General features: G+C 42.0%; 1 protein-coding gene across 2 annotated transcripts in view; it reads left to right on the forward strand.

Moving 5' to 3' along the window:
- MYZAP (myocardial zonula adherens protein) overlaps nt 1–14,070 on the forward strand; it is a 93,789-nt gene that overhangs the window by 19,011 nt on the left and 60,708 nt on the right. For both annotated transcript variants that reach the window (XM_008016468.3, XM_008016467.3), the window contains exons 3-4: nt 7,217–7,372; nt 10,440–10,532. In XM_008016468.3, the coding sequence (XP_008014659.3) occupies nt 7,217–7,372; nt 10,440–10,532 (249 nt within the window). The remainder of the gene's footprint in view (nt 1–7,216; nt 7,373–10,439; nt 10,533–14,070) is intronic.

Here is a 14,070-nt window from a genome sequence, read left to right on the forward strand (position 1 = left end):
AGAAACCAAGGACAGTTTGGGGGTGACTATTGCGCTGTCAAAGCCAATTTGACAACTGTGATGAGAATAGCAAAAAGACCAAGAAAAGGGTGGACAGACAAACAGACTCACTTAGATAGACATGTAGAGTTGAGTAGGAACCCAGATACTAAAAACTCACACCACTGATACTAGAAACTCCCGGTATCTACTAGTATGCTATCAGCACACTAGGTGTTTTGTGTATTTTATTCTGTATATTCCTTAGACTGCCCACTGAAATTGGTGGTATGATCCCCATTTTACTGTTAAGGACCCTGAAGCTCTTTAAAGTACAGAAAATAACTTTCTTAGGGGCACACAGCTAGTAGACAGTGGATTGGCAATTCCAGCTCAGGTCTGTGATGGGCCGTATTGCCATGGGAATATTGACTTGCATGCTTTCTCCTATCAGAGAAACTCTATTTAGGATATTTACATTGTATCAGTCAAGGTTACCTAAGGTGTGTACTATACCCATGGGTTCCAGAAAAGCAGTTCCTGATTTTTTTTTTTCTCCCATGTATTCTTCCCTTTTCTGCTGGGGTTATTAGGCCTAAGCAACTACTGTCTGCATTGAAGCTGTACACTAGCTGCACACTAGTCTGCATTGAAGCTGTACACTAGCTGTACACTAGCACTCCTGTCAGGGTGCTGTCATTACAAATGCCACTCTCTTTGGGACTTCTGCTTGGCTAGAAGCTTTCCTTTTCCTTCTCATCTTAAGCTTTGAAAGTGATCTTTTCTCCTGAGTTAACTTAGGAAGTGAGCACTATTCAGTCTTTGAGACTGTCAGAATTATCTAAATTAGTTTCATTTTTTAGAAACAGGGTCTCACTATGTCATCCAGGCTGGAGCGCAGTGGCTGTTCCCAGGTGCAATCATAGCACACGGTTGCCTTGAACACCTGGGCTCGAGTATTCCTCCTGTCTCAGCCTCTCGAGTAGCTGGGACTACAAGCATACACCACTGTGCCTGGTCAAGTATTTGATAAGCCGAAGGTTTCAGTTTTTCTGAGAATACGGGCCTGCCCATTTCTCCCTGTTTCTTTCCCAGGCTCTGGAAAGGCCCTTCAGGCTCAGAGGTGATATTTATTTTTGTCCAAGAAAGCAGAACAGTGTCAAGTATGAGTAATGAACTGGGCCAAATAATTTGCTGAGATAGATACACAGGTTGGACAAGTCAGAGCACATTCCTGAAGTGCCAGCCTCTGCCTGCAAGTTGGGCAGGGAACCCAGTGGCTCTGTGCTCAGCAGTCCTGGGTTAGCTGCTGCCCTCTGGCTGGAGAAAAGAGGTCTGAAGTCAGAAGTTTTGGAAATAACTTGGCTTCCAGTCTGGAAGTCACACGAGTCACGTTATGGCCCTTCTCAATCATTTTGGCAGCCAGGATGTGTGACCAGCTGCCCATCCTGGCCGGTGGGGCGGGGCAGGGAACTGGCTGTGTTAGTCTGCTCTTGTCAGTTTGATGTACGTTGAGCGGCGTTTCCGTTCTTATTTCCCCTAAGAACCCTGATTGACCAAGGGATTTTCTTGTTTTGCACAGATTAATCCTCAGTGTCAAGGATGACTATACTCCAAATATTTCATCTTTCTTTTTCGCCTCAAAATGTATTTATGAAGCATCTGTTTATGCTGGGTACCAGAGATAGAGCAGTGAATAAGGCAGATGTAGTCCCTGCCTTTGTGGAGCTTGTTGCATTGTAGGATCCTATATTCTCATTTAAGATTTGGACAATATCGTTGGCCTTGTTAACCCAGACTCTTCGATGGCCAGTAAATCCCTTAGAAGAGGAATTTAGGCTGAGTTAGTTTTCTGTAGCTGATCTTTCTTTCTAAGGCACTGGCTGCCAGATGTATCTTTAGGGAGGTCAGCCATAGTGTGGGTAGATTTTAAGCTGTGAACACTCACGGGGAACAGCTTAATCCAGAGATTTTGTGTATGTGTTGAGAGTAAGGAATGCCCTTTCAGTCAATTTTCCTTCTTTGTAATAACTTTCTTTTTATTCTACATATTTATTTGGCCTTTTATTTTCTTTTGTTTTTTGAGACAGAGTCTCGCTCTGTTGCCCAGGCTGGAGTGCAGTGGCATGATCTCAGCTCACTGCAAGCTCCGCCTCCTGGGTTCACACCATTCTCCTGCCTCAGCCTCCAGAGTAGCTGGGACTACAGATGCCCGCTACCACGCCTGGCTAATTTTTTTGTATTTTTAGTAGAGATGGGGTTTCACTGTATTAGCCAGGATGGTCTTGATCTCCTAACCTCGTGATCCACCCGCCTCGGCCTCCCAAAGTGCTGGGATTATAGGCATGAGCCACCGTGCCCGTCCAGGCCTTTTATTTTCAAGCAGATTTTATCTAGTATTGTTTCATGCCCAGGAGGCTTTTAATAGGTCTAGAGTACATTTTTAAAAATTTGATTTTTTAATACCAAGTAGAATTATAAGGAGGCTTTTGATTTTTAATTTAAATTAAATTAAATTAAATTTTCTTGAGATAGGGTCTTGCTCTGTCGCCCAGGCTGGAGTGTAGTGGTGTGATCATGGCTTACTGTAGCCTCAACCTCCTGGGCTCAAGCAATCTTCCCACCTTAGCCTCCCAAGTAGCTGGGACTACAGGCACACACCACCACATTCAGCTAATTTTTGCATTTTTTGCAGAGATGGATTTTCACCATGTTGCCCAGGCTGGTCTCAAAATGCTTGGGCTCAAGCAATCTGCCTGCCTTGGCCTCCCAAAGTGCTGGGATTGTAAGTATGAGCCACTGTGCCTGGCCATAAGGAGGTTTTAAAAAACGTAATTTGGGAGAGTTTCAAACATACAAAATGAGACTGGATCGTGTAATGAGTCACTAGCCCTTTCCCCAGCACCACCTACCTCAATACATGGCCAATCCTGCCTCATCTACATCCATGCTGTATAAGGAAATAAATATACATCATCTGTATCTCAGCATGTTTCTCTAAAAGAGACTGTTTCTTAATATCATCATAATGCTCTTCTGCCTAAAACGTAATACTTTTCTTATTGGGAGGTATTTTAAAGGATACAAGAGGAGAGAAATTTAGCCCCAAACATCTTGCGCAGCATATCAGCTTTTTTCTTTTTTTCCTATGTTCAGTTTTTGACCAAAAGCACGCTGACATTTTATAGAAATGATAGCCATCTCCGCTCCTAGCAGCTTTTCTTGGTATACATGTTGTGACTGGGGTAAACATCAACTGTCTGTTCCTCCATCTAAGAAGAATAACAGGTATTCACTTCATTTGGACCATATTTATGTACCCTGAGTAATTCCCAGACCTCTCTCAACTTCTAAAGTTCCCTATTCATTCAGCAAATAGTTATTGAGAGACCATTGCATGTCAGTCACTGTTAGATCTGGGAATTACAGTGGAAAAGAAGACAAACTGGGCCCTGGACTTGCTGGAATTTACAGTTGATGGGGAAGCAGGCCTTCCCCACACAAGGATACTGACATATCCCAGCAGTCGCTGGGCTGCAGCTGTGGCGAGTGTCATGGGGAAGCGCTGTGAGAGTGGACCGAGAAGACCTCAGGGGTCCGAAGGGTCAGGGAAGGCATTCTTGTTTCTTGAGGAAGCGACATTTCAGCCCAGCAGTGCAGATCGAGGGAACAGCACGTGTGATTACCTTGAAACAAGAAGGAGGTTGGCTCCTAAAGGAACAGAAGGGAGACAGTGAGGCAGGTGTGGGATTGGGGAAGGGTGGGGGAAGTGGAAAGAGCCCCCCACCCTGGACCTGCCTCTTCCAAATGGCCCTGAGACCTGAAGGCAGGCTCTTGGCTTCCCTATGACTGGAGACCCTGGGATGCCACGTGGAGACGTGAGTTCCAGTTGCTCTCCTGACTGTAGCACTGTAGTGAAAAAAGAGCTCCAATTTGGAAAGACATAGGCAGGAACTCGCAGGCTGTTACCCTGGAAGAAGAGAAGTCATACTATTTACACAGTAGGGTCACTGTGAGGATTAAAGAAAATATTATATATTGTATATAATGTAATATATGTTATATTATATACAATATGTTATATAACATATATGTTACAATGTATGTTATATGTTATATATAATAAAGTCACCTGACCACAAATTTCTTCCCCCTCCTCTTTCTTCAGTAACGTTCTTCTTCACTTTTCCTGTCAGGGCCCATCAGCTCCTTGGGCTGCCTCAGGAGTCCCCTCCCCTGGCGTGGAGAGGACTCCATCTCCACTGCGGGTAGAGTCCTGGGGCCGTGCCCTTCCCGGGGCCCTTTTATTTAGACCCTGACCTTTACACAAATGATCAATTCAAACATAATGCTTTTATCTTTTTGCCAAAAAACATTCAAAGTCCACAAAAGAACATGAAGGAAAAAGTGAAATCTCATTTTCCTGAGGAAACTGTCGTTAGAGATCTGGATTCCATCTTTCTAGAAGTGTTACATACACAAACACACAGTCTTAAAAAACAAAAATTTGAAATTTATGATTTTTCACTCAGTGTATCTTGATCTCTTTCTGTGTGTACAACTTTGAGACCTGGGCCGCTCAGGAGTGTTCTACAGACCTCAGTGTTCCTGGCATTGCTTGTGTTTTCCCCTCTCCGTGGCGGCCTCATCTCCCTGCCTAGGCCAGGGGCGGGATCCTCTGTGTCCAGCCACCTGAGTTTTCCTGCAAGCCAGTTCACCTCTGAAAGCCTTTGCTTTGCAGAAATGCGTTTCACCAAAGCTCTGTGTCGTAATCGGCTTGTTTTTGAGGAACTGCGTGGAGTCTGTGACTGAAAGATCTTGCTTTTGTTTCCTGGTATTTGGGGAGTTTCATTAGAGCTTTTCCTCTTCCTGGTTATATGTCCGGTAAACTGGGGATAACTTAATGCCAGCTCGTGACTCTGCTGCAAACTATTTAACAGCTCAGTTACCCAAACTTAAAGCACAAATGTCAGGGTAGCATCAGTGCTTTTGGGACCCAGCTGTAAGGGACTCAGGGGGAAGCGTTTACCAGAAGCAAGTACAAGGAATCACAGCCCCTTGCATCCATCTCTTTCCAAGTGTGGGAAGAAGGGCGAGAAGCAATGGTTGTTGTATTGTCTTACTTTTTAAAAAGCTTACATTGAAACGAAGCAAAACAAAACAAAAAACAAGCAAGATAGAAAGGTATAAAGCAAATGACAAAAGTCCATCCTGATCTCTAGCGCCACCACCCCATCCAAGGTTCCCTCCTTAGAGACCTGTAAGATTCATCATCATCACGTAGCTTTCTAGACCTTTCTTTGATTTTGCAAACTTTGAATGAATGGGATCATAAAGTACTTAGTGTCCTGCCACAATGAATGATTTCCAAATGCAAATTAAAGTTTTGTGTGTTAAAAAATATTTTGTGGGCCAGGTGCGGTGGCTTATGCTTGTAATCCCAGCACTTTGGGAGGCCAAAGCAGGCAGATCACTTGAGATCAGGAATTTGAGACCAATCTGGTCAAGATGGTGAAACCTTGTCTCTACTAAAAATATAAAAATTGGCCGGGTGCAGTGGCTTACGCCTGTAATCCCAGCACTTTGTGGGGCTGATGTGGGCGGATCACAAGGTCAAGAGATCAAGACCATCCTGGCCAACACGGTGAAACCCTGTCTCTACTGAAAATACAAAAATTAGTTGGGCGTGGTGGCACACACCTGTAGTCCCAGCTGCGCAGGAGGCTGAGGCAGGAGAATTGGTTGAACCCAGGAGGTGGAAGCTGCAGTGAGCGGAGATTGCGCCACTGCACTCCAGCCTGGCAACAGAGTGAGACTCTGTCTCAAAAACAAACAAACAAAATACAAAAATTAGCTAGTGTGGTGGTACACACTTGTAATTCCAGCTACTTGAAAGACTGCGGCAGGAGAATCACTTGAACCTGGGAGGTGGAGGTTGCAGTGAGCCAAGATCACGCCACTACACTCCAGCCTGGGTGACAGAGTGAGACTCCGTCTCAAAAAAAAAAAGCGTTTTTTTTTTGGTTTGTTTTTGTTTTTTTTTCAAGTACATGGCAAGAATCTCTGTGTAAAGGCAGTTGAAAAGTTAGCAGGGGAGCAGAATTACCCTTATGGAATTTGGGTTTCTGTGCTGTGGGATTGTCGAGGTACCTGGGTCCGCCCCAGGGAAAATTGAGAGAAGATCAGTTTGTCTGAAGTCTCAGTCCTTGATCTTGGATTTTTTCTTACTTCTCTCCCTTCCGTGTTGTGAAGACCCCTACTCTGTCCCCTGCATCTAAACATAACCTGCGGTATGGGGAGGTGCTTAATGTCAGACAGAATCACAGAGCCAGGCTTGAATGTAGATGTGTGTCTATAAGCAAGTTGCCTAACCTCTTTGAACTTCAGTTTTCTCAGCTATGAAGTGGAAAGTACAGAAAGGACAATTGCTGTGTCACAGAGTGGTTGCGAACATTAAATGTGCTTAGGAATATTTCTAGCTTATAGTAGGCGCTCAACAAATCTTAATATACCCCTTTCCTGCTTGCTAAGCCTTCATTCTATAAAAGTGTGTTAAGGCTTGGACGTGTTACTGTTTCTCAAGGGTATTTGCATTTCACCAATGACCAAAACTTTAACTGAAAGAATTAAGGACCAGCCAACAGGACCGGGAGGATCCTTTTGGGCTGCAGTCGCACCACCTCTTCCTGGCTTTTCAGAAATATTTCATGAATGATCACAACAGGTTACGTACTAACACTACCCCCTTTTCTCAGAACTTGGCCCCAGGACCAGCCCTATCCTCAGAGGACAGTTTGGCTGCTAGATGACCGCCAGCCTCAACCTTGTGCGTTGAAGGCCATGTATTTAGTGATGAGGTTGGAGTCATATGGAGAAGCTGGGAAAAGGGGAAAGATAGCATTATTAAGAGCATGAGGTTTCACATGCTTGCTTTTGTTACTAGGACAACACAAGTCCATCTGGTATCTTTGTGGGAATTACTGCTAAGTGAGTGGACGGGCCCTTATAGACATTAGCAAAGGGTGCTCTTCCTCCGGGATACATGCAGCCCAAGCCTTTGCCAAATCAACTTGGTGAACAGAGACCAGGTGGGATTTTTGCTCCCTCCATCTCCACTGCCAGGCAATGAGTGCTGGGCACAATTTGCATAATCATACACAGTGGGCCCATTATGACAACTGTTTGCATGAGGCTTAAAGAGTCATTATTCTTGTTCTCTTTTCCTACTTTCTTTTAGCATCTTGACCTGAGCAATGGAGAACCTACCAGGAAACTTCCTCAGGGTGTTGTTTATGGTGTGGTGCGAAGATCAGATCAAAATCAGCAGAAAGAAATGGTGGTGTATGGGTGGTCCACGAGTCAACTGAAAGAAGAGATGAACTACATCAAAGATGTGAGCCATTTAAGGGTTTTTGCCCCCATCTGCTTTCTTTTTGTAGCATGCAGGAGGATGGAGTTGGAAGCATTGAAGTGAATGTAATAAGGTATTTTGAAAGAATTCTTAATGTTATCATTTTGGCTGGAAATGTTTCTGTGTTTGGTTTCTGGAAATGGTAATGTTAAAGTACAGATGTAAATCTGCAAGGAAGGAAAGGTTGAACTTCTGCTGGATGGATGTTACTAGGTAAGTATACTTAGGAGAGCAGATGGCTTCCTCCTTCCGTGTAGGGTTTGGAGGCTCTTGAGTGGTTTTTCTTTATCACACTTACCAGTCCCAAATCCATCCCTGGCAAAAGGAATAGGAAGACTGTGGCTGACTCAGATCAATCAGTTGGGTTGAAACAAATGCTAGGAAGTCAACCACAATAGACTTTGTCCAACCAAGCCAATCAATGCCATTCACTTCCTTGTATTTAATAGTTTATTTCCTATCTTTTAAATTACATGTTCTTTTGAGAAAATTTGGGAAATACAAATGTGTATGAAGAAGAAAATAAAATCACTCATAATCTCACCATTCAACCAGAGCAACTGTTAACATTTTGGAGTATTTTCTTCTCTCTCTCCATTTCTTTTCATTCCATCCTGTGTTCCCCTAGATTGACTGATTCCCCTCTTGACCAAACCACCCAGCTTGTATGGAAGAGGAGATGGGCTGTTCTGACACTGATGGGCTCACATTATAGACCAGTGGCTTAGAAAGTGCTTGTAAGAGGCAGTGTGGGGCCAGGGAGTCACCCAGGCCTGTGAGCTCATAGTCCTTGCTTCGAGCTCCAGCTCTGTGTCTGGCCCAGCAAGTCACTTTTACTCTGTGCATACTTCAGTCCTCAGGCTGAGATTGTGGGGGTTGGCTGGGCTTTGATACCTAAGGTTAAAAACACAGCTCTGTGAGCCCTATTTTATTTTGTGGGTTTTCAGATAAGATGCAAACTCACGATGTCTTAGCTTTTGTGTGAGTTTTTAAAAGGAACAATTGTTGAATTTAAAAAATAATAAATGCTTAGCAGAAAGTATGAGGAAAAGCCAGAAAAATTAACATGCATATACATAATGTGTATGACAGCCACCAACCTCAAACTCCTAGTTATCCCAGCTTTCAAACATAATTTTAAAACTTTATTTTATTATATATTTTTGAGACAAGGTCTCACTCTGTCATCCAGGCTGGAGTGCAGTGGCACAATCACAGCTTACTGCAGCTTCTACCTCCCCAGCCTCAAGTGATCCTCTTGCCTCAGCTTCCCAAGCAGCTGGGACTGCAGGTGCGTGCTACTACCCCTAGATAATTTTTTGTAGAGTCGGGATTTTGCCATGATGCCCAGGCTGGTCTCAAACTCCTGGACTCCAGTGAACCTCCCACCTCAGCTTCCCAAAATGCTGGGATTACAGGTGTAAGCCACTGTGCCCGGCCTCCAGACATAATGTTTAACCTTTCAGAATATTCAATTCCTGAATTTCCTGTTAAGAATAGCTCAGACATTTTAACTTTCTTGTATTTTTTTCTCAAGGAAATATATAGACCTTCCTCATTTAAATGCTCCAGAGGCATGACTCCTCTCTTAATAACCTTCTAAACAGAGTCCTGAGTCCCAGATTGCCCAAGACAAAGACAGGAGGAGATGTTGGCTAATCCTGAGTCGTGGATGACTTGTGCCAAAGTCACATGACCTGGAATTACCACCCTCCACTGTGATCTGCAACTTAAAACTAACTTTCAGGTCCTTCCTGCCACAGGTGGCTTCGGTATCATCCCTGGCCTGGTCGTTGCAGTATTTGCCTTTAGTTCAAGATTCTACCCACTCAGCACTGGGAGCAGCGCAAGAGCCAGCTCAGGGCCACACATGAAAGCCGTTCTGCCTGCCTAGAATGAAAAGTTGTACTTTTAACCTCATTTTCCCAAAATGTTTGTAGTTAATGGCAAGAAAGTAGACTCTATTTTTAGAATTCATATCGGGAAGTCTTCGGGTCTTGACTCTCCTTTCCCCCAAATCTCCACCAATATCTAGTAACCCCTAATAAACATGTTGTCTAATTTAAAACAATGTGCTTCAAAATTAAACCTTCCAATACTATGTCCTAAACACTTCCATTCTAACCAAACTGCTGCCTTTAGGCCCTTCGTAAAAGAGAAATTCTGGAGTGTGCTGGAGAAAACTGCCTTGAGACTTCCTGCCCTATTTGAGGATTCCTGGTATTTCCCCCATCCTAGGGACACCAGAAGAAGAGAGGAGTCAGGGACTGTTTGTAAGGTCTTTTGTTGTGTTTTTAAAGTTTTTGAGGTCCTGCTAGGCCTCTGAAAGTAGTACTGTAGAGAAACTTGAACAGCGTTTGTGTAAACAAGTATTTTGGGGATCACTTGAACTTTTGTTATGTTTACTGCCTTGTGTGTTATTGGTGATTATTGAGGAACTGACTTTCCAATTTGTGGGCTCTCCAGGGTTCATATTTTACTTCCTTCCATTCCAGATATTTAATTGCTCTTTGGCAGTCAGAGCAGAGAGAGGGAAAATTAGAGGTTGCTTTTTGGTTTCTTTGGTCCTCTTAGCCATGAGTCTGTTAAAACACATTGTACTTGTAAAAATACCTGATGGGAAAAGGGCAAAACCTTGTCCAAATGTAATTTGAGGGTGATAGGTGAATTTCAACAAACTATTTTTTCTTCAGAGTTCATTTGGCTAATTAATATTTATTATTACATTTATGTGCAATTATATAGAATTATATGTAATTAATATATCATATTAACATATATTTTAATATATTCTATATTAATATAGGTCTATGTATTTTATTATGTATATAAATATAATACAATTATATATATAAATTATTTGAATAATTCCTTTCTAGTTTCTAACTAATTATTGGGGGTGACCTTCTCCCTTAATTTCCTGACTGTCTTGTTCTTAAGAGTATTTTTATGTGGGTTCCTTCTTTCTTTAGAGTTTCTTAAAAGTTTTGGAAAGCTTGTATGAAAATGTTATAGCTTGATCTCTCACTAGTATCTCTGTGGGCTACAGGTGAGAGCCACTTTGGAAAAAGTGAGAAAGCGAATGTATGGAGACTATGGTGAGATGAGGCAGAAGATTCGACAGCTCACCCAGGAACTATCAGTAAGTCACTATTTCAGTTGCTTGGAGATAGGGAGGCATGGCAGAGCTCAGAGTGGTCTCTCAGTTGCTAGTGTCTAAAGATATCAGAGTATCTAGTGTTCTTTATCAATAGAATTATATTTTAAATAAACTGAGGAAATTTTTATCACAGAATGAATTGTATTACCTAAAGGGACATTTTTGTGGCAAGAATAATCTTCTTCATGTTCAACGCATTCCCACCAAAGTCAGGAGCAAAACAAGGAAGCCAACTATCACTATTATTATTTAACATTGTTCTTGACATACTAGCCAAACAAGAGAAATAAACATATAGGTTTAAAAATGGCACAGATAGATGGAAAACTATCACTGTTTACAAACCATATGACTGTATACCTGGAAAGCCCAAGTGAACATGAGCTGATGAAAGAAAAATTACTATGAACAAATAAGGAATTCGTTATTTGTAGCAGGGTATAAAATTTTATATATACACACACACACAGAGGATATAGAATTAATATATACAAACAGGTTTCAATGTACAACAAATTTCCAAAATATCATCAACAGAAAAATACTACATACCTATGAGTCAACTATAATAAGTGGAAAGAAACACCAGGTGCTTAGAAAGGAAGACTCAGCATCATAAGATCCACGTTACTGTACCAATTTGATATGACCCAATAAAAAGACCAACAGGTTTTTTTTTTTTATAAGTGGAGTAGGTGATTCTAAGGTTTATATAGAAAATAAATAAAAAGTTGTGAAAATAATGAGAAAAAAGAGCAATGAGAGGGAGTAGCCTTATTAAATGTTGAAAGAAAGTGAAAAAGCCTCAGAGAGTGAAACAGTATCATAGTGGCACATAAATAGACAAACATCAATTAAAAATACTCCAGAAATGTACCCCAATATGTGATAAATGTAGCATCTCAAAAAAGGAAGGAAAATGGACTAGTCAATATGTGCTCTTAGGAAAACTTACGTGCTGTTGGAAGTCCTATACCTGGATAAATTCCAAATGTATCAAAGATTTAAATGTGAAAAATAAAATCCAAAAGTGCTAGAAGAAAAATATGTGTGAATTCATTTATACCCTTGGGGTAAGGGAATGCCTTTTCTTATTATGACATAAAATTTCAAAACCATGAAAGGAAAGGCTGATAACTTTGACAACTTTAAAATGAGAAACTCCTGCTGGTAAAAATGTCAAAGTCAAATGACCAGGAAAAATTATTTGTTCTTCATGTCATAGATAATAGGCTCATTTTCTGAATATTTTAAGATCCCCCAAGAATCAAGAAGAAAAAGGCTACAACTCATAAAAATAGACAGAAGATTTGTAACAGGTAATTATACTAAAGGAAAGATGGAGAGCTCTTACATGTATGACAGGATGCTCTGCCTCACCTGTCATTTAATGCAGGTTAAAACCATCCCATGATATAATTTTTATCTATTAGACCTGCCAAAGTACAAGAGGTGGGCAGGACATTGTTCACAGGCCTATGCGCAAACAAGCAAGTTGCTGATGAAAATGCAATTTGCTATTACTCTTATAGAGAACAATTCAGCATTATTGATCAAAATTACAGATGCTTAGATCCTTTGACCCAGAAATTCTATTCCTCTCACATATGAGGAAAGACATAAGGATAGACTTATTTATTGCAGCATTGTTTGTAATAGTAAAATCATTGGAAACCTAAATGTCTATCAAGAAGGGGAAAGTGGCCAGGCACGGTGGCTCATGCTTATGATCCCAGCACTTTGGGAGGCCAAGGCAGGTGGATCATTTGAGGTCAGGAGTTCGAGACCAGCCTGGCCAACATGGTGAAACCCTGTCTCTACCAAAAATGCAAAAATTAGCTGGGCGTGGTGGTGCAGGTAGTAATCCTAGCTCCTTGGTAGGCTGAGGCAGGAGAATCGCTTGAGCCTGGGAGGCGGAGGTTGCAGTGAGCCAAGATTGTGCCACTGCACTCCAGTCTGGGTGACAGAGTAAGACCCTGTTTCAAAAAAAAAAAAAAAAAAAAAAAGGGAAAGTAAGATAAATTATGTATCTCTACAATAGAATATATGCAGTTGTAAAAGAAAAAAGAAAAAAATACAAGTAAGCCCTTGAAGGGGAGATACAGAGAGAGATGTAGATGGTGAATAAAAGCAAGATGCAAGAAAATATGTAGGAAAATTTTGCTACCATTTGTATAAAACAGGAAGAGAAGATAAACATATCAGGATTGTTCTGTGTGTGCACAAAAAGTTACTAAAAGGATAATCCAGAAAGTAATGAACTACTGTTTCTAATTGGGAGGCAGGAAGGGGCAGGTGGTAACTGAGGAGGGTGGTAATTTTTTATAAAAATATAAAAGTAACTTTATACTTTTTAAATGTTTACACCATGTGAGTGTATTACCTACTCAAAAATTTAAGAAAAATAACCTTCCTCTAGTTTTGCCAAGCTAATGCTTGTGGACATTTTAAAAAATTTGTTATTAATATTCTCAAAGATAAAAGTCCCTGTCTATATGACATACTTTCCATAAGAGTTAATATCTGTGGGGAAGAAGGGCAGTTACAACAGTCATGCATTAGAGTTCAATTTATGACTGGGCTGTGAGATTAAGTGCTTAAGTAATACCTACTACCTTGATGATAGGAGTGGAGCTATGTAAATTTATCCACCCAGCTCATTCCCACTGGCATGTGGGAGGACATTTGTGAAATTCTCACCTGCTTGTGGAAAGTCATTCTGCCATGACTGTTGGACACCAATGACTGTCATCAAAGCCAAAGAATTGGATTTGCAATAGATGCGTAAACAAGACTCTGCTCTTCGCTTTCCATCACCGCCTCCTACACACCCTCATTTTCTCATGCTAGAATTGTCCCAGAAACCCTGTCTCTCTGCCTGCAGGTCTCCTCCTTCTCCAAGCCATCCTACATATTAGCCAGATTAAGGTTGCTAAATGATTGCCATTGAAACACACTGCTGAACACAAAGCTGCCACGTGCTCCTGGGCCTGGTCTGCTGCTTCAATTCTGTCTCCACTCTCCAGGGTGCACCTCCTGCTCTGCTGGGCCAGGGCTGCTTCCTGCAGCTCCCAGAGGACACATGGGGGGCCTTTCTGGAGACTTCTACCCTCAGTCCTAACTATATCTAGCCTCTTGCCAATATCTAGGTCAAGACTGGCCTCTGACTCAGACATGTTAAACACACACACCCAACAAAGACAGCAGCAACAACAGCAGCAACAGAACAACTCTTTTTTTGTTTGTTTGTTTTTTAAATGAGACAGAGTTTTGCTGTTGTCGCCCAGGCTGGAGTGCAATGGTGCCATCTCGGCTCACTGCAACCTTGGCTCACTGCAACCTCAGCCTCCAGGGTTCAAGCGATTCTCCTGCCTCAGCCTTCCACGTAGCTGGGATTACAAATGTGCACCACCACGCCTGGCTAATTTTTGTATTCTTAGTAGAGATGGAGTTTCACCACATTGGCCAGGCTGGTCTCGAACTCTTGACCTCAGGTGATCCGACTGCCTCGGCCTCCCAA

This window comes from Chlorocebus sabaeus, chromosome 26, assembly GCF_047675955.1.
Source record: "Chlorocebus sabaeus isolate Y175 chromosome 26, mChlSab1.0.hap1, whole genome shotgun sequence".
In the NCBI taxonomy this organism is placed as follows: domain Eukaryota; kingdom Metazoa; phylum Chordata; class Mammalia; order Primates; family Cercopithecidae; genus Chlorocebus; species Chlorocebus sabaeus.